This window comes from Mchenga conophoros, linkage group LG19 (genome assembly GCF_057382185.1).
Source record: "Mchenga conophoros isolate Kocher_MC1m ecotype Shallow Benthic linkage group LG19, M_conophoros_male_GT1.1, whole genome shotgun sequence".
Taxonomy (NCBI): domain Eukaryota; kingdom Metazoa; phylum Chordata; class Actinopteri; order Cichliformes; family Cichlidae; genus Mchenga; species Mchenga conophoros.
The window spans coordinates 28417745-28442766 of record NC_140544.1 but is presented as its reverse complement, the minus strand read 5'-3'; the positions used below and the strand labels follow the sequence as shown (position 1 = coordinate 28442766).

Genomic DNA, 25022 nt, shown 5'->3' with positions numbered 1-25022 from the left:
ACAGTTACAGTGTGCCTCAGGGACGACTGAAATGATCCATCAGGTGCCTGTCAGGAGGTCGGAGAGTTTAGTTACAGTTACAGACTGGAGAGAAAAATGAGGAAAGAGAGAAACAACAGACTGAGAGTTACTTAAAAGCCCATCAATCCCCTGTGTCACCTGCAGGAGAGAGCAGGGGACGACCTGATAGCTTTAGCTAATCAACTGGTCAGATTAGGGAGACAGATGCAGTTTACAAGCTGCCACTGAGGGCTTTTGCCTGACCGGGGCTTAAGAGGTAATAAATATCTAGAGGTGGATAAGAGAAAGGGAAGCCCTCACAGGCAACCTGGGAGGAGATTAAAGAGGAGGAACCACTGAGAGGAAGATGGAGATGATAAACAACGGAGGAAAAGCTTCTTTGTCCTGTCAAAACGGTAGCACTGAAAGACCCAAATAGGCTGACAAAGACAAGAATGAAAGATGGAGCTGTGTGCATGTGTAAGTGTGTGTCTTTGCACACACAGGAGTCAGAAAGAGTGAGTCTGGGTCAAACAGGGGTATGAATTGGGGCCAAAAGACCCCCCTCTGAGAGATCCTACTGTCCTTGTAAGAAGATGTTAAACCCTTCCTTCCTGACATCAGCTACATCCTTCCTGGGGTCAGAGTGAGGTCAGACGGGAGCTAGCTCCACCTTGCTCCTCTCACCATCACACCTACACACATCCAACATACTGCACAGGAGCTGAAATGCTGGCGGCGGTGATTTACAAATAGATGGTGTTAAGTGCTGCTTATTTTTCTGAGTGATTGATCAGATAATGTATTAAACACCATCAGTACTATTCCCCTGCCTCCTGTGGGACTGCACACCAATTATTAGAGAAATGGAGGAAGGCAGAAAAAATGGAAGGCTTTTCTCATAAATCTCTTGAACTTGTCTCCACAATCCACGTTAAAGGAGCTTATTGTGCATTTTTTCCTTTATTCTGTCACATATCTAGACTATGTAACTATACAGTTTCAGTGGATGCCCATGTTAAACACGGAACTTTCCTGTAATGAAGTCAGCATATTTACAAGTCATCAATCCTCAGTTTCAGACTGTTTCAGGCTATGAGCACTGAAGCTCAGCCCACCGATAGGTCCAATTTAACCATGTGGTATTTGCTGTCAACGTTCCAATGAACAACATCAAATTCAGTCGCTGTCAACCACAAAGTCTCCGTAACAACAAGGCCTAAGGCCAGGACATGGATGTGTGTTTCAGATGTGAGAGGATCTGAAATAACAAATATAAACACCTGCTCAAGCCCTGTAATTCCCCAGTGATTTAGAAAGAAACAGTCCAGAAAAAAGAAAAAGAAACTACATAAAAGAGGCCTAATCAAGGCAGATTTACCTCGAGCACATGACATACATGAACTCCACTCGGCTTCACACAAACACACTCTCCTCTGTCAAAGAGGAAGTGGTCACAGTGTGGCAGAGGGATTATGCTGGATTTGTGGAGCAGATCTTGCTCAATGCTAGTGATCCTTAAACTCTGGGGGGGGTTTGAGCTTAGCAGCAGGCTGAATTTTATTCTCCCTCCTTCGGTCTCTAACCTCTTTCACCTCTCTATTTGTCTGCTCTCCTCTCTCCTGAAAGTCTTGTGGGATGAATTCTTGAAACAAAGCAGGAAATAAATTGACTGTGGGAAGAAAAAGTGAGCCTGAAGGATTAAACGTAAAGAGGACTTGGCAGTAAAATGTTTTTATTATCTTTCTCTAGCATTTATCTCCCTCATTTTTCCTGCTCTTGTCCACGCTGTTCGCCCAATTAGAGATTAACTCCTAGTGGTAGACTGTTTCAAGAGGTGGGGCTTTCAGAGTGTGGGATACTTGAAGCGTCAATAGACTAAGATGTAGCTGAAGCCCCAAAGCTCCATCGGAACGAACCGCAATGTGCACACGTGAAGTCTAGACATTCTCAAACACTGCCAAAGCTTCATAATTAGAAATCTTCTTCTTACTATTATTAGAATTAAACTATTGCAAACACATATATAAGCCTACAGCCAGTATTGTACTCTGATATCCTCATGCTGATATTGTTAACATGCTGAGATGCTTACTGTCTTAGTTGCCTTAAATTCCCTTAGTTTTGCAGGAATCAGATAAAAGATATATATATATATATATATATCAGAGAAAACAATGAGACCAACACATCATTGAGGTTTGCAGACATTCGTTTACGCACAGCTCTCTTAAGATCATGCTCTAACATTTCAATCAGATGTTGCATGACCCAATTTGGCCCAAGTTTTAGCTGCCAAACAGAAGGCCTTATATTTGAATTTGAAATACTTTGACATACAGAAAAGTTTGTAGTTAACTCGATGACTGAAAGGTGCCCAGGTCCTGTGGCTTTAAAACAAGCCCAATTCATCATCCCTCCGCTACCGTGTTTGATAGTTGGTATCAGGTGTTTGTGTTGATATGCTGTGTTTGGTTTTGAACATTACGGCCAAACATCTTTATTTTGATCTTGCCTGTCCAAAGTGTCCAAGTGGGACACTGTTTTAAACATGGCAAACTTCAGTCTTTTTCTAATGTTACTATCATGAACTTTAATATTTAACACAGTAAGTGAGAAAAAATATGTCAAATACTATATATGAGACATGAAGCCCCAGCTTCTGAACTTACAAAGCAATATGCTGAACTTTATATAACATCCCTGTCTAAATCTGAATAAAAAAATAAAACGGTAATAAACAGCCGAAGAAAGACATCCTTTTTATTGCTGTGACTTTTAGGGATGAAGCAGACCACAGAAGCACAAAGTCATGGTTGGCAGCAGCTCCAGGCTCCAACACAAGCCCGTTTCTCAGTCTCAGCCTTCGTCTACATAAAACACGGCTTTGTCCCGCAGTAACAAACAACCAGGAAGGAACAGGAGGCGGGATACTTGTTCCATCCAGTGTGTGTATACTGGTGTTGTCCCATCCAGTAACATTGTTGTTATGGGATACCAGATTTCCATGGTGCAGAAATGGTCTCACACACATACAGAGAGACAGTGTGCCAGAGACTGTTGCCACACTGAGCACAGGCCAATCGTATATCTGCCATCTGGAGGGGAGAGAACATACAGTGGCACTGCTGGCAGCAAACAAGATCATTACAGAACAAAACTGAGGAGAATTATTACAAACAGACTTTGGTGTGTAAGCAGAGGTTTTCCTTTGTTTGTAACTCAGTGTCTGGATTCTGCCCTATAAATACTACATGTCTCTTTCAGTATATTCGCTTTAACTTTAAAATTATTATTATTCTCTGTTCTTGCCATCAACTAAACCAGCTCTGTTTGCATTTTTGGAGTTTTGACAGCACCTAAAAACCCGAGTCACATCCAACTGTGTTTAGTTTGAGTGAACCTGACAAGTGAACCTGACAGGCCACATTATTAGATTTTCTCTTCTCCCTGCAGCCACGGATGAGACAGGGGAGTTTAAGCTGATTATGTGAGACACATTTTTATACAGTTTTCTGATGAAATGAATGGTTCAAACATCTGATTAGATAAACACGCAATTCAGTGAGCTGTAATAAAACATTGTTGGCACTATAAAGGTGGAAAAGAGCTATTAAAGAGTCGTCAGTAGTAATGGTCTCGTGATCTTCTGTGGCTTCAAAACGGAATAAACTAAAGAGTAAAAGTAGAAGCAGTACTTGCAGTTTCTTAATTTCAGTGGCTGCTCTAAATAGTTTAGGAGGACCAAAACATCCTTTAAATTCTTCTCTTAGTTCACTGATCTGACCAACTAGCATTTTTTTGTCAGTCTGTCTATGCCGGGTGTCCACTCTTAAATCAGACCATATACTGAAGACACTAGATTTAAGGTAGACTTACTAAATCAGAAAACAAAAGGCAAACCATTGTTCAGGTCACAACAGAATCCCTTACAGGCAGCCAGGACCAACTTTTATAGGAAAATGCAAGGACTATGGCAAAGACTAGGAGGAAGGACGGGACTATTTATACACAGAGGTAAGTGGAGAAGCTGGAGAATGGCATCCAGCTACAGACAATCCTGGCAACCATCAAAGAAAGACTCAAGAGGCAACTGACTTTCAAAGTAAAACTGAAAAATACCAAAAAACAAATAAATAATAGAATGGAACAATCCATAAATACAACAAACACAAAAATCTAAACTCGAAACTCTGGAAAATGCAGGAAAAATCTAAATAGAAACTCAAATGCAAACATATTCATTGAGGACTCCAAACTTGAGAACATGACCAAACACTGGGTCTGTGACACAGTCTCGGGAGGAAACCAACCACAATCATGACTTCACTAATCTTCTATAATATTTAATGTTTATACATCAGCCAGAGTTAGAGCATACAAATTGCAATGTGTGCATACTTCAGATGCTCTTAGTACATCTCGTTTGGATCAGCGGCATCTTTAACATCTAGCCACAGACATCCTTATAAACACCTGCCGAATCCTGTTACAGCCCCACAGTTTGCCATTAGGATACATACAGAGACAAACAAATTTTTAAGGTAAAAGTTAGAGACCATCTGGTCATAGTCTCACACCACACACATCCACACCAACAACTTGGACTACACCCATCCACCACCACTTGGCCTTTGTGATGATACCCCGGTACAGTTTTGACACTCTGGCTTTGAGAAGGAGTCTGACAGCAGTAGATTTCTGCCTCTATAACTGTTGATTTTTCTCTTGTGAAATGTGTCTTGAAAACATCTATGCTTCCATTGTAAGAGCAAAATGTGACATGCACGCCCACCATGAAGGAGTCCTGAAATCACTCGCTGGTAGCTGTCCTAGAACTGAAAGCAAAGAATCAAAAGCATTTTTGGACCAAAACAACTGCCATCTAACAACAAAATTGGGCTGTCAGTAGACAAGGAAACAACCCCAATAATCCCTTTCCTCTCATCTCTGCACCTGTGATCTTGATGAATTTCTAATGGGATTCTCCCCTTTTCCCCCAGCCCATCTGTTAGAGGCCGGCTGAATGCGTGCAATGGGGGATACACCCTCACACTCAGAGCTGGCGCTCTCCCCGTCGTTCTTCCATTAACAGCAGATGTAAGAGACCAATTAGAGTGCTGAGCAGCCCCTGGGAGCTGCACCACGGATACCAGGAGGTTAATTATATCTATTCACCTTACAACCGGCCAAGGTTTAAAAACAGAGGTGTTGCCAAATCTTTGGTCCGTGACGAATCAATACGCTTATAGAAATAATTGCACAACACAGTCAAACCTACACTCATCTTTTCCAGGCTACAGAAGTGATCTTTAATTACTATAAGAGGGCTTGGTGGTGCAGGATTAAGAGTGAGATCCATGCACAGACATTCATACACAGACATGCATGTGCGCACATGAATGCATGTACACATACCAGTGCGCAGATGATCTGTGCTGGAAATAATTTGCATAGTAACTTGATTTAAATACCTTTACGTTTTTGTGTAACATTCAGATTAAAGAATACGTAACCAAATCCTTTATGCATTATATCTCTCTGATTGGGAACAACAGCCTTGGGAATACTTTGAGCATGAAACAAAAACTAAAAATAATGCCACATCTTTGGGATTTTGCTGACCTGAGTGATTTATTAGTGGTCACCCTCCCCCACAGGTAAAATTCTGCGCTCTGCTGAGCACATTTAGTGTTACAGTGCAGATTGAGAGCATCCTACTCACTGATGGAGTACATGATCCTGTTTCCGGCACTTTTTAGGGGTATTTTTATGCATCCCTGACATACCGTTCAAGGACTCATGCTTGCCTGCATGCCTCCTGTACTGACATTGGAAGGTTGTGCATGCACATGTGCACACTGAACCTGAAAACGGACACATAGACACTCATACACAACCACAAGCGCATACATAACAGAGAGCAGTACTCTGCCAGAAGCATTAGTGAGATGCACACGCACATATACACGGAGTCAGTGTATATATTTAGCACAGGAACTCACACGATCCTGCTTTACATGCCTGATTGTTTTAGTAGGTCATGAGATGAGGCTGCTTGGATGTGTGTCAGTGGAGGAAAAGAGAAGAATGGTAGACAGAGAAGAGAAGAAGCACTTGACAAAAATTTCATCTAATTCCTAGTTGCTCTCCAAGAAGCTGTTTCCAGTGATTGTTCTGCTGATCACAAGACAATCATGCAACAATATCTGAGCACCTAAAATGTCTCAATAAAAAGGAAAGGCAGGGATAAAACTATATTTTACTTAGTCAAAAGAGCTTTCTGTTTTATAGAAGAAAGGAAATACCCCTGAAGTGAAGACAGATCTTTAATATACTGGGTACACATATGTTATATTTTCTCCTCACATGATTACAAATCATAATTAGATAAGAAGATATCATGTCTCAAGCACCTTATGTTGTAATATAAAGCAGTTAAATTTGAATTGCAGAAATTGAAGAAAAATTGCTATTAACGCAATAGAGATGAAACATTTTAAAGCCCAACTGATCAGCGGGTCAACTAAGATAACAAAGGAATACATTACTGTGTGCCATGCATGTTTCTTTCTTTCATACATAATCTTATAGACATACTTTGTACTATTCCTTTGGCTTTTAAGGCAGATTTGGCTTTTCATTGACCTCTGCATGTATGCATGTACTCGACAGATGTCAGTAACACGCTATATAACTGAGGGTGGACACATTTGTGCCAAAAATTGCTCAGTGGGATCCTGGCTCATGGCCTAATCTTCCTCTTCCATGCAAATTTTATACAACATGCTGCAATACGCAGATAAATTCTCCACTGTGCACACAGTGGAGTGCACACTACGGGATGCCATATTTAGAAGTATTTAAGATAGAGATTTCATGATTAGCTGCGTCAAGGCTGCCGTGAAATGAACAGTTCGCACTACATAGGAGGCATGAATTTCTCACAAATCTCAAAAGCAGCTCGATGTAGCTGTAAACATACAAACATTCAATGACGGTAAGTACAGAGCCACTTTTCTTCTTTATCTGTTAGCAGCCAATGTGCCCCTATTCAAGAAAAAAGTGCGAGGCAAAGCTTATCAGGAGAAAAGTGAGAAAGAAACAGGGAGATAAGGAGTAGAGAGGGGGCGGGGGGGCGGCGTGACTCGTGAGTACTGAAGCCTAAGTGGCCTGGCTCAATATCTGACTGTCTGCAGATTTAAAAAAAAACACAAAACAGAAAAGCACTCTGAGCTCCACTTGGGGCACTCGCACAAGATCAAACAAAGAGCCTGAGAAAGTCTGACGTAGGGATGAGGGAGAGGGGAAGAGCTCGAGAAGCGAAGGGCAGAAGAGTCAGAGTTTTAGAAATGAAAGAACTCCAGGCGCGCTGGGCTTGAGAGAGGGAAAAAATTAGACTAAATAGAGAGTGGTGTGTGTGTGTGTGTGTGTGTCTATGCTCTCACTGACACGGCCATAGGAAATCAATATCAAACTTTGCATGAATCAGCAGCTTTGGATGAGTTAACCCGTTCACGTCGATATTTATTAGACTGCTTTACGCGTAGGGCAGTTACAGATGACTGATGGCACAGAGACACATAATTTCCTAATACTTTCTTCTTAATGTTTCTACATTGATGTTTTTGTGCAGTTTTATCAGAGTGGAAGAAATTTCAGAGCACAGGCCAGTTTGCAATGAGTTTTAGTAGGCTTTGATGGATAGTTGGATAGATGGATATGGAATAATCAAAGAGAAATAAAGGAATAAATAAAGTCAGAATGGAGAAAACCAGGGAAACTAAAAACATGCAAAAGGCCCATAATTGATACGTAAAAGAGAAATGAAGAAACTGCTTGAACTGGCTTTTCAAAACTAAATGGACTCCAACCGCTCTAACACAAATACATTCACCTCATCCTCCTGTCTGCCATCCCTTCTTGGCTACTGTGGACGGTAACGTGAGCGGGGCTTTAATCCTAATCCCTCTCCACGTGCCATCATCAGTCAGGGTTTGGATGGACATACCCACAGAGCCACAGCCAAGAAGTGGGGGAGACTGGGTGAAGTCGTGTCACCTCTGCTGCGTATCAAGATTCCTCCAACAAACATCAAAGCGTTCTCCGTCTTTATTAATTTCCCTCCTTCCCCTACACGTCTGCTCCATCCGTCTGCCCTCCTACTAATTCTAACATCCTTATTTTTTCTTATGAACTGTTATCGCGATGTTTTCTTTATGTTTTGTTTTTTTTGGCTCCAGTCTTTTCTTCTTCGCCCTGCCCCCTCTGCTGCTGGTGTGTTAAGTTGCCAAGGAGCCAGTGATGGTTAGGTGAGCGCACTCACTGCCAGCGTGGAGCATAGACATAAAGAGATGTTTAATCAGGTTTTATTAGCTCAAAAGATAAATGAACAGGTGATTAATAATAGTTAGAATGGCGATGTTGGACCCTGTGAGATGACCCTCAGCATGTCATCATCAGTATTATACTGTCATAAGTGAGCTGGATTTACTGGATTTTTAGGAATCGCATTAACTGATGTTTTAGTCTGGTGGCTTTGGATGTTTTAGCTGTGGCATCTACATGCTGCATTTTCATGCTGCAGTCAGATTTCTTTTGCTGTGTCAAAATCGTGTTATTAAAGAAATCTAGACCATATGCGTGAATAATGAAGTATATGCAGGCAGAACAGGAAACCACTGGGACGGCACTTGGAAGTGATGCACAAACACTCACTTAAAATGGGCAAGAACCACACCAGTTTGACTTCAGGACATCGGCAATCGTATTACCAGCCCAAGAAAACAGGCTAATTCAATGTAAACCTGTTCTGCAGAACTAAGGTGTTTGAAATGAGATTTTTAAAAGGAAAAAAAAGGATTCACGTCCTTCTTCACCTGTGTGTGATGACAGTGTAATGGCGCTAATTTTCATTTAGCCTAAGATAACCCTGAGCTCCCAAGGACAAAGCGTGCAGCCTGAACGCAGTTTAGCTGACCTAGTCTCTGAACATTAGTCTGGTTGGATGCTCCACAACACACGGGCCAGAGAAATGGAAAAAAAAAAAAAGAGGGGAATGAATGACATCATTGACTTTTGCTGATCTGGGTTCAGCTGGATGGCAGAAGCAGAGCAGCATGATGTCATTTTGGCCTACAGGACCAAACAAAGCCCACAGTGGCCGAGCAGATGTGTGAGTACACTCCATACACACAACAGATCCAACTTGGACCGCCACAAACACAGATATATTCTTTTTTTTTGGTTTAAAGTGAAGCTCATGCACTAAGCCGACTGTCGAAACAACAAACAAGATGCTGCTTCCTCAGTTTGCGTGTGCGTTTGTGTAGCGAGGCAGAGAGAGAAAGCAAGAAGGTAGAGGTCGGAAAATCCCTGGCAACAGCCTCTGAGCGGCATGTCTTACTTCACTGACATCCCTTCAGAAAATGAACACGAACAACCTTGCGGTGTTGGACAACTCAAATCTGCTCACGGTCATGACTTGGCAAAACGTGCAGCATGAAGAGAGGGAAAAAATCATTTAGCATGGAGTAACTCAAGTCAATGAAGTGGTAATGTGGTGCAGCTGTCCTTTACTGCTCCGACGTCACACTTTTTCACCCTTCACTAAAACTAAACCTCGAGCCTGACACATCAGAAAAGCCGTACCTGCCACTGCTATAAAGGTCAGGCAATTCCTAGGAGGAAACTGCAGGCCTCCTGTTCTTCTACACTCGCTGCTACACCTGTTTTTCAGGTCAGTCCAACCAAACCAATGTCTCTTCTTATCACTGGCACTGACAGCACTTTACTCATCACACAGGAATGACCAGGAAACATTCGATCATGTACAAACTAGATTTGGCCTGATGCCTCGTCTTTTTTCACATATCCTTGTTCCTTATTATTCCCTGTGACTGTAGACACCAGGAAAAACGAAGCACCATTTTTAATCAGTCTCCTATTTTACACTAGGGCTTCATTATTCTGCTTCTGTGAATTCAAAGGATTTTGTATTACATACTTATGTGCTTTGTTTTATCCAACAGCTGGTTTCGTTATGCTTGATTTTATCATTTTTGTAACCCTGTAATGGTGCCCAGTTTTCCTCCAAGTCTTATGAAAGGACTTCCAAAGGGTAAACAGAGTAAAAAGAAAACACATTTATGGATGAAGATGCTTTTCTTCTCTACTCGATACCCTTCTCTTACCCCTTTTTACCCCCCTCTTTGTCTGTATCTAAGCTGCTGTGGCTGGCTATAAATTTAATAAAGGAAATCCATACGGGGTGAAAGCTTTTAAGTAGTTTCACCTCATCAGTTATGCATTAAAATACTGAAGCGACCAGTAACCCTGGTGGGACATTCGTCAGTGCAATTCCACACCTCTGATTTGCTCGGTTGGCCAGTGGTATTCCCCTCATCTCACTGATTGCTGGTGCTTACACAGCACAGTAAATATGATTGATTTTCTCATTATCCACCAATGGCAATTATGTTACTCCATCCTTCAGCAGTGATAGCTCACGCTAACCACGACATCACAGTCACTGCTACGGACAAGCACAATAAAAGAGGGTGAAGTGAGTGTTCCCCCTTTCCATGTGATCAACATTTTAAAGCACATGTTAGTAACAACAACAAAACAGTGTGGTTTAAACTCCCTCTGCTGCTCCCTATCACAGACACAGGTTGTGTTGGGGATAATCCCCTTATGTGTGTGTCACTGTAGTTGGTACACACCAGCAGTGACTATGAACAAACTGAGCCGTACAGAAAGAAAAAACTGTCCCGTTGTACTGGGATAAATGCAGGCATCACTTAAAGTATGCTGTCGATACATAAACTGAGCATACGTCTCACACGAGGGCTCAGTCGTCAAGAAGAATGGGCGCATCTTGGAAATGAATCCTAATATTGATGTGTCATGCTGCTCTTCGCTCTTCCCTGAGTCACCCTCTCCCACCCATAACATTATCAGCCTGAAGTACGGTTTCTCCCTGTGCCAGCAAAGAAATCACGTTGCAGCAGGCGAGAAGGAGTGTCCTGTTCTGTCACACCGTTTTGTCTCATTCGGCAAACTGCAGAATACGTACACTGTGTATACATTCATAACAAGCCCTTCATCACATCGAGCAGAGCCGGGGCAGCGCTGTGAGCAAAGGACTGTTTCTCATCCTCCCTTCCTCTTTGTTTATTAGCTCTCTCCTGATGGAGGCTGTTGACATCAGCCCGGCCTTGATTTCAAACACTTCCTGTTAAATCTGCAGTGCTTTTAGTTTTTCTTTCATCCTGTAAATGTCAACCTGGGAGCGCCTGCTTTGACTTAAACATCCGTCTGTTTGACAGTAAGTCTAGTGATTAATCAATTGAAGAGCATCCAGATCTAAACAATGATGGAAAATGTTATAGTTTTACAAAAAAACCCCAGCTCATGTCTGCAACATCTAACACCTCTGCAGGGTGTCAAGTCACACCAGTCAGCTGGTGACATGTCAAATCCAGAAAGCAGCATGCAGTTCATAGTAGAGAGGGATGGGAGTATATGAAGGGTTAGTTTAGTTTTACCGTTGCAGAACTGTAGCAGTGATGAGGTGTCATATAAACTGCTGTAGCTGGAAAAACCGTCCTCCATTCTCAGCCTCTGCTCGGCACCTCTGTCCTCCCTCTGGTATCCCACCACTCCTTCGCTCCTTCTCTCTCTCTCTGGTGATTCCCCTACTTTAGTTTATCGCTCACTTGGCGTCCAAGGCGCTCCCTCCATTCACTCTGTACGGGTCAGGCTCCCTGGGTGAGTCACCATGGCAACCCATTCACTCCGATTATGTCATGTGAACTCCAGCCCCTCTTTTTTTCCAATCCCCCTCTCTCACAAAAAAAAGAAAAGAAAAGTCCTGAACTACAGCAGAAAACACTCCCTGCAGAAGAATGACTGAACAGGGACACAAGTTAAGAGGCTGCCGGTCGTGTTTTCTTTTTCTTTCCCCTGTGATCGTCCTCTCCTTCCCTTCCCCTGGCTCCTCTTGTCCTTATTTCTCCAGCGTTCAGGAGAGACAGCTGTGTGTCGTTAGCTCTCGCTGATCTCCAGAAGAGAGAGAGAAGAGAAAAAAAACAGCTTTAAGAGGGCTTGAGCTGACAGCGCAGGCGAGCTCTGGCACAGGCTGTCGCTGTGTATATGTATGTATGTTTGTGTGTCAGGAGCTGTGTGAGTGTTAAGATAATGCTCGGGACAGCCCAGCCTTCCCGTCACACACAGCGTGGACGAGTCAGAGCGCAGGGGGCTGGGCCTGTCAGCTACAGCCTCCTCCTCCTCCAGCTTTAGTGGGAGCGGAGCGGAGGAGAGGAGGAAAGGGGAGAAGAGAGGACATGGTAGAGGAAGGAGACTTCAAGAGAAAGGAGGAATGGCAGGAGAGGAAATAGAGGAAGAAAGAAAGAAAGCAGATGGGGAAATATGGAGAAGCAAGGGCAAAGTGGGAGAGGAATGAGACAAGGGCATTGGGGAGAAGAAAACAGAGATTAGACAGGAGGCAGGAGAAAAAAAGAGCTGAAAGAGAAGTCAGCAAGGAGTAGCTGGTATGTTATCCTCCTGCTCTCACATGCACAGCAACGTCACATATACTGTAGGTGTGAGTACGGAGTCACATGGGGACACACCACAACAAAACCGACGTCACCTCCTCCAAGCGTTTGAGCTGAACCTTGCCAAGGGGATCTCAGCTGTGACTAAACACGATTATCATTCTGTCCTCTGTCCGTCTTATCTGCCCTGCTGCAGACTGCGCAGAGACCGAGGGTTCCTTAAAACAAGGACGAGAGGGGGAGAGAATGAAAGGGAGACTATAGGGGATTGAGGAAAGAGAGAAATAAATGGAGGGTAGAGGGGGGAGGAGGAAAAAGAAATTGAGTGGTGCTCGAGGAGGGTGCTGGGTGTAGAAAGAAGGAGCAAATTAAAAAGTGAGCAGGGTGGGAGTTTTGTGAGGGTGGGGGCACCCTATAGAAAAAAAGGGACACAGAGAGAGGGTTTTGTATGTGCAGGAGAGGAGGGGTCTCACTGCATTATTTATAATTCAGGCTTGAAGGGAAAACTAATAAAGCCTAAGAACACAGTGTCTGTGGCCTATATTCATGTTGGAAACACTTCCCCCATTTTTTCCCCCCGAGATCACAAGGCAAAGCCGACAAAAGTCACACAAAGGCAGGGAAGCTCTAAAGAGAGCAGAGGGACGAGCCCATGAAAGGATACATGATGTTTTTCATAGCAGTCCAGAACACGTGATACTATCAGTCAACACGATGCTCTGTTGGTGCAGGTACCTGTCACGATATCTCTGGTTTAAAGGTGACCCTGCTAGATTTGACCTTTTAAAAGTTCAATTCAATTCAATTTTATTTATATAGCGCCAAATCACAACAAAAGTCGCCTCAAGGCGCTTCATAGATACAGAGAAAAACCCAACAATCATATGACCCCCTATGAGCAAGCACTTTGGCGACAGTGGGAAGGAAAAACTCCCTTTTAACAGGAAGAAACCTCCAGCAGAACCAGGCTCAGGGAGGGGCGGGGCCATCTGCTGCGACCGGTTGGGGTGAGAGAAGGAAGACAGGATAAAGACATGCTGTGGACGAGAGACAGAGATTAATAACAGATATGATTCAATGCAGAGAGGTCTGTTAATACATAGTGAGTGAGAAAGGTGACTGGAAAGGAAAAACCCAATGCATCATGGGAATCCCCGGCAGCCTATGTCTATTGCAGCATAACTAAGGGAGGATTCAGGGTCACCTGGTCCAGCCCTAACTATATGCTTTAGCAAAAAGGAAAGTTTTAAGCCTAATCTTGAAAGTAGCGATAGTATCTGTCTCCCGAATCCAAACTGGAAGCTGGTTCCACAGAAGAGGGGCCTGAAAACTGAAGGCTCTGCCTCCCATTCTACTTTTAAATACTCTAGGAACAACAAGTAGGCCTGCAGAGTGAGAGCGAAGTGCTCTGATAGGGTGATATGGTACTACAAGGTCATTAAGATAAGATGGGGCCTGATTATTTAAGACCTTGTATGTGAGGAGCAGGATTTTGAATTCAATTCTGGATTTAACAGGAAGCCAATGAAGGGAAGCCAAAACAGGAGAAATATGCTCTCTCTTTCTAGTCCCTGTCAGGACTCTTGCTGCAGCATTTTGGATTAGCTGAAGGCTTTTCAGTGAGTTTTTAGGACATCCTGATAATAATGAATTACAGTCGTCCAGCCTGGAAGTAATAAATGCATGAACTAGTTTTTCAGCGTCACTCTGAGACAGGATATTTCTAATTTTAGAGATGTTGCACAAATGGAGGAAAGCAGTCTTACATATTTGTTAAATATGTGCATTGAAGGACATGTCCTGGTCAAAAATGACTCCAAGGTTCCTCACAGCGTTACTGGAGGCCAAGGTAATGCCATCCAGAGTAAGAATCTGGTTAGATACCATATTTCTAAGATTTTCAGGGCCGAGTACAATAACCTCAGTTTTATCTGAATTAAGAAGCATGGGAGGAAAGGAGGATGAAAGGCATGCAGTGATCAGTTTATGGTTCGAGGCCCTCCACGGCTTCAACCTCGGGGAAAACATTGCACTTGGCTTCACTTATTACACAATAACATCGAGCCCACAGCAGATCGACTAAGCTCACCAGCAGACAGGATTATGCAAGGAAACAAGGTGCTCTTTGTAGACCCGTGCTGCATTTTCGCTCTTTATTCGCAAGAATGCTACAATGTAAAAAGTCTTACCTTTGCACTGTCTTCAGTTAATATTCTTATCAACAACCACAGAATATAACTGTGCACCCAGCTGTCCTGCATTAATATACAGTCTGTGTATTTTTAGTCCTGAGTAGTACAACATCCAGTGTTTTGATTGAGATAAAACAAGGAATTCCTTGCAGTTCTCTGCTAGAAGAACAAGCAAAACATGCACCCTTTGTGCTTTGTTCTGAAAGACTGCAGGTCACAGTGGTGTTTTGTCTGAAGGGGCTCAGATTATGGTAAATCCCATTGTAGCATTTCACTGCAGGGTCTGATGTGGGATCTAGATTAGAGGGTCTGGTTTTATGTGTATCTGTCTCTCTGTGCATATGCTTGTGCCAGAGGAGAGTATATTCCCTCCAAAATCCTGCCCCATGGGGCTCTTGACCCCACCTACAACTCAGAGGGTGGCAGGTGGTGAAGTGTGCTGGTGCTGCTGCTCCATCCCTTTTCAGTCCATTGCTCCCACCCTCACTGCCCATCAGTGAACCACTTGTAAGACAAGCGGGACAGTGCTGCACTTACTGTGAGGCTATTCCGCTTCTATTAACAAATACTGCGTGTGCACGGCCTCTAAAACACACAATCTGTGCAGTCAGTTAGACATGCAAACAACAAAACCTGACAAACAGGGGGATTTATCAGCTAAATATTTTTAGTTAATGTTTTTTTTTTTTAAGTGGCTACACTTCATAAAAAGATATAGTGGCTATATGTTTTCTACTGCTAACTGTTCTAACTTCTAACTGTTAGCCATAATAGCTTAAAAAAGCGATGATACCTTTGTGTTGTGGTCTGCTGATTTTATTGCCCCCTAGTGGCCAAGAAACAAAAGCATAAACCACAGATTTACTCTAATTGCTACTGCTTTTTCTTTAATCCTTTCTTTAATTATCCTTACTTTCTTTTTATTCCATAATAATACTATACTGTTGGGCACATGGTTAGTTCAGTGGAAAATTAGGGGAATGCATGGTAGTTTTAAAGCACATGCTCAACTTTATTTGCATGATACATTTAACAGGGGTTAGCGTCATTTGTTTAAAAGCACTTTTAACTTGGCAGCTTGGCATCATGCCTGTAGTTCTCCATTGCTTTCTCAACTGGCTCTGTTTTTACTCCTTTTGTTCCCATGAGGCACTTGAAGGTCACATTCAACATTTAGCGTGCTGTTCATTTTTTAAAACTTATTTTTGTTTCAGAAAGAAAAAAGAAACTGCTGACATTTTTTTTATTATCAACAGATGATCAGTCAGTCTGTCAGTGGGCCAGGATTATACACAATCAAATCCAGAGCTGAAGAGGAAACAAGGTCAATCCTCTGCATGATCCAGCCACCATCTGTGTGTCTGTCCTGGTTATTGGGCTGCTTTGTGCTTTACACCACAAATTATTTCAACCTGGGCTCCCATTGATTTATATAAACACAGAGTTTAAACAAAGCCTATGGACACATGTAGGATCAGGTTTCCCAGATTTTTTGGCCAGCTAAAGACCATACACACATCTTAGTGATTGTGTTTTTGGGCTGCAGCTTTGAGGGTTGTTCCAGCTATAATAGTTAAACATTACATCAAGTACAATTTTAACCTATCCTTTTTTAAAAAAAAACTATATACAAAGGTTGACTAGCTACTTTTTCACATGGAAAGAGGAGAAGTGTTAAATCTAAAATGTAAATGTAGCAGCAGGTAGCAAAGGTCAGCCACTATGAGCTTGTGCCAAGGACAAGATGAGCCAAAAGGAAAGAGCGAGCATAAAACCCTCCACATTAAACGAGTGTTTCTCATTTACTTCCGTGGTTGTGAGAACCTTCACTTGGCTCTTTAGCTGTTGTGTTAACTCATCATCCCACAGTGGAAGTGACAGCAAAATACTGCAGGTTTTCATTTCAAAGCGATCTTGAGACTGTGCCAGGGGGCACAAGAAAACTCCTGGCAATGGCACATGTGCCATCCTGGAGGAGTTGGACTACCTGCGCAACCTCTATAGGGTCCAGGTATCACCTCATGCTAACAATAGTGACACTGACCCTAGTCAAACCTAAAACTAGTGAAAAAACAGTCAGAAAGGAGGATGAGGAAAGCAAAACTTCCAGTGGCCTAACCTGTAAAACCACCTGTTTTAATGACCAGATCACTATCCCACAACTTTAACTGATTTGATGCTGTTGTCTGATAAAAAAAAATCCTTTATGTTTTTTTTTAGTAGTGTACTTTTTCTTGAACTGAAATATCCAAATTTCCCCTCTAGGAACTGTAATATTTTGGCCTGTTTGATATCCTTTAAAATCAGTGGTGCCACTGATGCACCTAAATGACGACCGGTTACTCTCTGTGACTGACAGGCTTACTCTTTTTAATAGCTGAGTGTGAGAGGGAATAGCAAATCAGCCGAGAGTCTGTTGAAAAGACATCATCCCCCACATGCTGGGAAAAAAATAAGCTGTCATTTCTAATACATTCTTAACAGAAGAGCCTCTGAGTGCAGAATAAAACATATTTTATGACACTTAATTATGAACTATGGTACCCATGTGTCGGGCATTATTAGCTTCAAGGGCTGCCTACATGGTACTGCATATCTCGGTGATTTCAGCTGATGTTTCATTTATCAAGGTCCAGCCCGACACGATGTGGGAAGAACCTGACAGTCCGCTGGCTCCACTGCATAAGAGAGAACGGCAGATAATTTAGTTTAACCCTGTCAGATCAACAAGAATTTGCAAGGATGATACATTGTTAAGAGTTTCTGTTATCATGAATTATGTGGTAGAAATGTGACCTAGATTCAGCGGGGGCGTGGGTGAGTGGGGGATCCAGAGTGTTAGCAGCTCTGTTTGAGAAACCAGAAAAGCCTGCATCACATAGATTATAAGGACATACACTGTTTTAAAATACACAGCTTGACACATGCACAGTTACTTATCCCAATAAAGCAGTTCCTCCCCTGCCATAGAAATTGTATCACCACTACATGAAGCTAGATGCAAATGCAAATGTATGCCACAGACACCAGTGCCTCCTGTGACGATGCTAGCGTGGCTAACACTGTTAGAGATGAATATCCTGCAGTAAGCAATTGGAGCCATCTGCTTTTGCTAAAATTAAATACTTCATCTAATTGTCCTCTGAAGACAGTCGGCTCGCAAATGTTGCAAACATAACAGAGAGGAGCATGGCTAAATCAAATAGCAGCCACACAGCATAGTGCACTCTTGTGAGCCACACAAGCAGCAGCAGTGCCAAATTATGATGTTATCATTCAGGAAAACTGGGTCACCACTTGTGTTTTAATGCACTCCTTTCGTCATGAACTCTTAACAGCATTACTCATGTTCAAATCAAATCCACTGCCAGTCTCTGTAATATCCACAGAGCCTCGTATTTATTTACACAGATTTATAATAAAGTAAGAGTTGTGTAGATATGTTTTGTTAGTCAGTGTCAATGCATTTATTTATTTTAATCGATTAACTGCAAGCCTAGAAGTTGTGCTGGAGCTACAATCTGTTTTAACCTTTAAATATAGGTAAAGAAAGGTAAAGGTAAAGAAAATATTAATAGAGCGACAAACATATAGAGTGCAAGTATTCATGTATGCTGTCTCTTTTTCTGTTCAGCAGATGTAAACTTGATCAGTGCTTTCCAACAATAATACTCAGCTCAGTGTAATCTGATACTGAGTCGAGCTTTACAAGTGTTCATGGTTTGCAGCTGTAAAATCAGGAAGTGCTTTTAAAGCCAAAGCTTAACTCAACAGATTTGTCATTTTTTAAAATCTCCACACATTTTCAACTTTTATACAAACAGAACCTCCAAGAGAACCTTTGGATGTCGACCATAAATACCGTCATTATTGTTTTTAGGACGTACAGTAGCACATAAGCGTCATATCAGTGCTGTGTGTTTTTCATTTCTCTCAATTAAGCTCAAGAGAAAAGGTTTGGAAGACAGTTTAAAAATAAGTAAGGATCTTTAGATACATTTTATGTTAAATACAGATGGAGATTAAAGTTTTCATACACGGTTAAGATAAAAAACTCACCTTTGGTTTAGAATAACCAATGTGATGAACAGCTAATGCAGTTTGGGGTTTACAGTGCACACAGTTTATATCTCCTTCAATATCTAAACTCTCATTTTGGATAAAGAAAAACCTTTAAAGAAAAAAAATCTTAATGTGGATGAAAGGAAAGATCTATAAGTAAACTGAAAGAGGACACTGCTTTTCTTCCAGGATGAAAGAGGCATCCTCAAAAGAGATTGTAAATGTGTGGAGAACAGAATTGAATTTTCACTAAACACGCTTTGAGACACCTTTGAGAGGACTGTTTTGAGCTGAAAGGCAGGAAGAAAAAAGCAGATGATCTGAGCGGAAAAAAGTGTGAAAAGAGGACTTGATCTTCTGCTACAACGTTATGAAATTCATAACATCGTGACACCCTTTAAAATCATACTGTGGGTATTACCTCAGCCTTCATTGCTTCTTGTCAACCTTTGATACCTCTTCCCGCCTCCTCCCCAACCCTGCCTGACCCCGTCGCCTTCACACTAATGATGGTATGGAAGTGGGAAAGAAGGTTTATAAACCAGACTGACTTCTCTAAATCTAATCTATATGTTAATGAGGCATAATTCGGACACAGAGGTAGAACAGGACTGGTGTAATTCAATGGACTGCAATCCATGAAAGTCTTTGCAACCATTGCCGTGCGGGGCCATTAAAAATCAGAAAAGAGCCCCGTGCAGGTCAGTGGGAGGGATTGGAATTCATCAGCTTTCTACTACTGTGAAAATTGTTCTACTCATCTAAAGGACAGGAATCTAAATCCACCTCATCACCACCATGAAAACCCAGCAGCGCTGTGGTGCGTAATATGGACACACAGTGTGTATCCAAGAGTGTTCGGAGCTGTGTGTTCTCTCAAGCAACGACAACATTAATCAAATCTGACTCGGCCGCTGAAACACCCATCCACTCCCTCCCCCCATTTCCTGAACAACCAACTCTGGCTCTCTCCTTCGCTCATGCACCACCCTCAACAGCCGTATACTACAACTCTCTGATGTCTTTCCACTCTGCGTTTTTTTGTAACAACTTTTATGTTCATTGGTCTTGAATCGAATGATTTTTCGCTGAACCTGCCGGTCAATCCTTTCCTGTCCCTTTTAAAGTCACAGCATCGCAGTTCTTCTTCAGTTCACCCTTAAATAACCTGGGCTAAAGTAAGCCTCTGCTCGAGAATTTATGGTAATTCGTGGCAGGAAACTCACTCAGAACTGCAGGTCATTGCTCCAAAGCCCACATGACAAATGAACCAAGAAAAAGGTTCCACATCAGCAGAGCCACTTGTCCTCATATTCAGGGCACAGATGGAGGTCTGACGTCAGAGAGTCGTGCATGACGCCATCTTTAACTGTCATCTGCATTTCTGAACACACACACACACAGACACACATACTCTTACAAGCTTCCCACTCGCCACAAAGACATGCACACTCAAGAGCGTCCAGGTATACTGCATCTAATGTGGCTCGATGCTCAACATTTTCTGTCACTTTCTATTTCTGTCCCCAAAAGTCTCAGTTAAGTGACACACAGCAGCCGGAGCTGCTTTTCAGATGTACTTTTGTTCCATTTTATTTCACTTTCCCAGCCCCATAAAACGGGGCTGAACTTGCCACCTTTTATGGCCCTTTGCTTTGCCTTTATTCTATGACCACTACCACAGCCACTCATTCAGCATACCAATACTGCCACCTATGGGACAGTAGTAGGACTACAACTATTAATTGTAGGCAAGTATTAACACAGAAAAAAGGAAAATCAAATTGATTATCAGCCGCTATGTTTTGTGATTTTTTGCAACATGAGGACTGTTTTCATTAGACATTTTGACGGCAGTATCACTTAATTCTGCATTAAGTATCTCATCTTAGTTGTTATACACTAAAAAAAGTGTTGGATTTACTTAATTCAATAGTGGATGATTGAAACATGTTTAGATGAAGTAAGTTGAGCTCTTAGAATATTTTAATCCTTCACAATTTTGTCATTTTATCCCAACACTATTCAATAACTTTTACTCCAATAGTAATTGGTCACTTAAATACTACATGCTTTCTTCATATTACACAATGTTCAACAAGGTCTAGAGTCTGGTTTACATAAAAATTGAATGGATTTACTACTACCATCCTCCTATCTTTATCCGGGTTGCAGGGGGCTGGGGCATAACCCCAAAGTGATAGGTTAAGAGGCAGGGTACAACCTGGACAGTCTATCACATAGAGACAAGCAACCATTTGCACTCACATTCATGGGCAATTTGGAATCACCAAGTCAAGTCAAGTATTTATTTATTGTCATTGTCAAAGAACAATGAAATTGCGTTTGGGGCTTCCGTACAACCCGTAAAAAACAAACAAACAAATACCCCTTAAAACCCAAGTGTAAATATTTAACCCAGTGTGACTTCAGTGCAATGAGACAATCCTTAGCAGCAACATGAGAACAAGACAGGTAATGTTCATAGGACATTCAGACAAAGACCTGAGAAACATGACAAAATGCAACAATGCAACCCGTTCAATATTATTGTACTGTGAGATATGATGGTTGTCTATTTAAGAAAGGGGGGGGGGGGGGGAAGAGAGAATAAAGATATAATGCACCAATGCAAACCAGTTCAGTGCTATTAAGAAGTTGGATATGATTATTGTCCGTGAGAGGGGGGCAGAGAGGGGAGGGGGGCAGAATTCAGGAGCCTCACAGCCTGTGGATACAGGCTGTTGGCCAGTCTGGATGTTCTGGCCTGTATAGACCTGTACCTTCTCCCTGAGGGCAGCAGGTGGAAAAGGTGGCGCGCAGGGTGATGTTGGTCCCGCAGGATACTGTGCACCCTCCTCAGACAGCGAGTGGGGAAGATATTACTGATCTCTGGCAGAATTGTTCCAATAATTCTGCCAGCTTCTTTCACCACCCGCTGGAGTGCTTGCTGGTCGGCCTTGGTGCAGCTGGGGAACCACACTAGAAATCCATGCGTCAGGACGCTGCTGATGGCACAGTTATAGAAGTTCAACATCAGAGGTCTGGGAATGTGTGCGCTCCGTAGTCTCCTCAGGTAGTAGAGGCGCTGTTGGGCCTTCCGTGCAACTAAGGTGATATGGTTGCCCCAGGACAGGTCCTCGGTCACAGTTACCCCCAAGAATTTAAAACTGCTCACCCTCTCCACCGCCTCACTGCCAATGAAGAGAGGCAGATGGTTGTTATGACCCTTCCTCCGGAAATCTACAATGATCTCCTTGGTCTTTTTGGTGTTTAAGACCAAGTTATTGTCGTGGCACCATGACTCTAGTTGTTGCACCTCTGTCCTGTAGTTTGTCTCATCGTTGTTGGATATAAGTCCGAGCACTGTGGTGTCATCGGCAAACTTAACAACTCTAATAACTACATGATGTTTAACTGTGGGAGGAAACCAGAATACCCAGAGAGAACCCACTGCAAATCCGCCAGAATTGGGATTTGAACCAAGGACCTTCTTGCTGTGAGGCAACAGCTTAACAAAAGCAGGAAAGCTATGATTTCAAGGCTTGATGCAGAATTTTCAGTATGTTTTTGTCCTTGACAGGTTAAACCACAACAAATGGCGATAGCATAAACGTGGTGTGTGTCCGTGTGTGTGTAGTTGTCTGCCTCTTATAACTCCAGTGATTTTCCTGCAGTTTGAAATCTCATGTGATCTTGTGAATTTCATGAGTCCAGCAACTAATCACTCTTACTAGATTGTATCAGATCACCTCAACAAGAACTAATTAAGTTGTTGAATTTCATACAAATCCTACATAATTTAATTACGTTCACCAAACACACAAGACATTATTTTGTTCAAATTACAAGTTAGACTTTTGTAAATGTAACAACCGCCCAATTTCCTTTTATCGGTATACCCAAAAAAGTAGAGGCGGCTGCTCAACTTGACTGAGATGGATGCCTTCACCAAACCACCATCCAAAGCGCGCGAGATGAAATCATGTGCGGTGTCGCCAGATTTAACATTGCTGTATTATTGACTTACTTCACTCGAACATGATATGAACAATTTAATCTACCCTCTCTGCATATCACGTAGTTTCTACACTATATAGTTACACTTAATTTTAAAGCATGAGCAGGATGCTTACATAAATCCAAGAGCTGGCCCAGCTATGGACAAAAAAAGCAAGATACAACCTTAATATGTCACCAGACCATCTAAGAGAGTCAGACTGTTGTTGTGTGTTGACTGTGGTTGTGGATGTGAGAGTGTGTGGTTGTTTGCCACACATGCCAACGTGAGAAAACCAACGCATGCACACAGATAACATGCAACAAGAGGACCACATGGTTCAGGTCCATGGTGTCCCCAAAACTAACTAATGAGGATTAAGAAATACATTTTAATCATCAGTACAAGCCATGCTTTAAATGCACACATGTGATATTACTCAGGCATGAATACATAATGTGCATTTCTTTAAGGAGTTTGTTTACAGAAACTGAACTCGAACGCGTCCCTATATCAGACTCACTGACCGTTAGGCTGCTGTTTTAAACTGTTTATTTCTCCAAGTGCTGTTTCCCAAACACCGCTTCCTACAGATAACATCTTCATTCCCAGACATGCGTGCACCATTGCTTTGTCATCTTTGCACACAAACATCTGCTCTTGAAACAGGCTGTTTAAAATATGAAACACATGTTTAACTAAACCTAAAAATTGCACTGCAAAGATTTCAAAAAGATACAGAATGTGTGGATAAAAGGTTTAAAGCCTGTGCAAAACATCTGAGTCACTGCCGCGTGTGGAATGAATGAACGAACTTAATATGCACGTGCTGAGCACATTAGTTTTAAACAGCATAAAAACTGGAGTGTAAAGCTGGAAATATAGATCTGCAGCAGAAGCCTTTTAAAGTTATGGAATTTTATTGAGTTATGAAATCAGCAGGACAGAAAGGGCAAGAAAGAGGGAAGGGGGAGGGGCTAAAAATGAATCTGCATTGAAATGAGAGCTTGGAAGTGATTTAGCTTATCGGGTTTGATGCCATTTCCTGGCAAATGCAATAGGGAATGATATCATAGGATAAGGAGGCGTGGCCACCGCGTGGTCAGCTCTTCATTAAACACAATCACAAAAAATCTTGGCTGCTCGTCTCAAAGCTGCAGTTTATATAACTGCCGACTTCAAAGGCTTCTCATTCTGCTGAGTCGCGTTTAATTACACCGAAGAAAGAGTCATGCACGACCCACAGTGAGAATGGGGGCGTGTGTGTGTGTGTGTGGGGGGGTAGACAGAGGTGAGAATGAAACATGAGTGAGAGAGTGCAGGAGTGAAAGGACCAGACAAGGGGAAAGGCTTCTATTTATAACTGATTGTTTCTGCTGGAAGCAGTAAGGCCTCATCTCTTCTCTTAGCTTGGCTGCACTTGCACAAAAATGACCTTTAGCTTAATGCTGTGGCACACATGTAGCACTGCTGTATCCAAACATCCTTCTCACAGGAACAATTGGAGAAACCGACAAAATGCGCAGCTTTGCCGGGACTTCCCTGCCTTAATCCAACCTGACCTTCATCCTCCTCTCTCTCTCTCCTTCCCTGCACATCTCACATTAAAACTTATGGGCAGTCATTCTGCATTATTTTGATGAAACCAAAAGGGAATTCGCTCCAAGTTTCCATATAAGGCCTCAAGCTGAACAGGCTCCTCGCTGCAGTTGAATATTTGCTGGGTGAGCTGTCCCAGCAGAGGGTTTAGACTAAAACAGGATGGGCTGAGAAAGACACCCACCCCTCCCACTTGCTCCCCCCCCCCCCCCACACACACACCACCACCCCCTTCCTCCCCTCCCCAAATCCTTCCCCTCCTTCAAATGTACACACAGTGAAAGAAAACAGAGAAGCAAATGCAGATGATACAGAATCCAATTTCCAGACCTGCAAGATGTGCACTCTCATATATCTCTCTCGAACACATGCGTAAACATTCCCATGCAAAAGTCACGCAGACTCAGGCTCCTCTTACCCATAGGGAGCCCCTCACAGTCAGACATGGCCACAGAGGTTCGGGACAGCGTCTTCCCTGGTCAGTTAGGTGTAAGCAGCTGATTGCTTCTTCTCTATTTGTGCCTCCTTCAATGTGTGGTCCAACTCTTTGCTTTCTACTTTTATCTCTTAGACTGTTTCACTCTAAGACTCTCTATCGCCTTGTCTGCT

General features: G+C 42.5%; 1 protein-coding gene across 8 annotated transcripts in view; it reads right to left on the bottom strand.

The window, feature by feature from the left end:
* Positions 1-25022, bottom strand: part of eml1 (EMAP like 1) — a 53165-nt gene extending 28143 nt beyond the window's left edge. For 3 of the 8 annotated variants that reach the window (XM_085256216.1, XM_085256217.1, XM_085256218.1), the window contains exon 1: positions 11550-12198. In XM_085256216.1, the coding sequence (XP_085112342.1) occupies positions 11550-11616 (67 nt within the window). In that variant the 5' untranslated portion in view covers positions 11617-12198. Of the gene's footprint in view, positions 1-11549; positions 12199-24831 lie in introns of those variants that run through there. The other 5 variants (XM_085256222.1, XM_085256224.1, XM_085256219.1 and 2 more) reach the window with 4 other exon arrangements.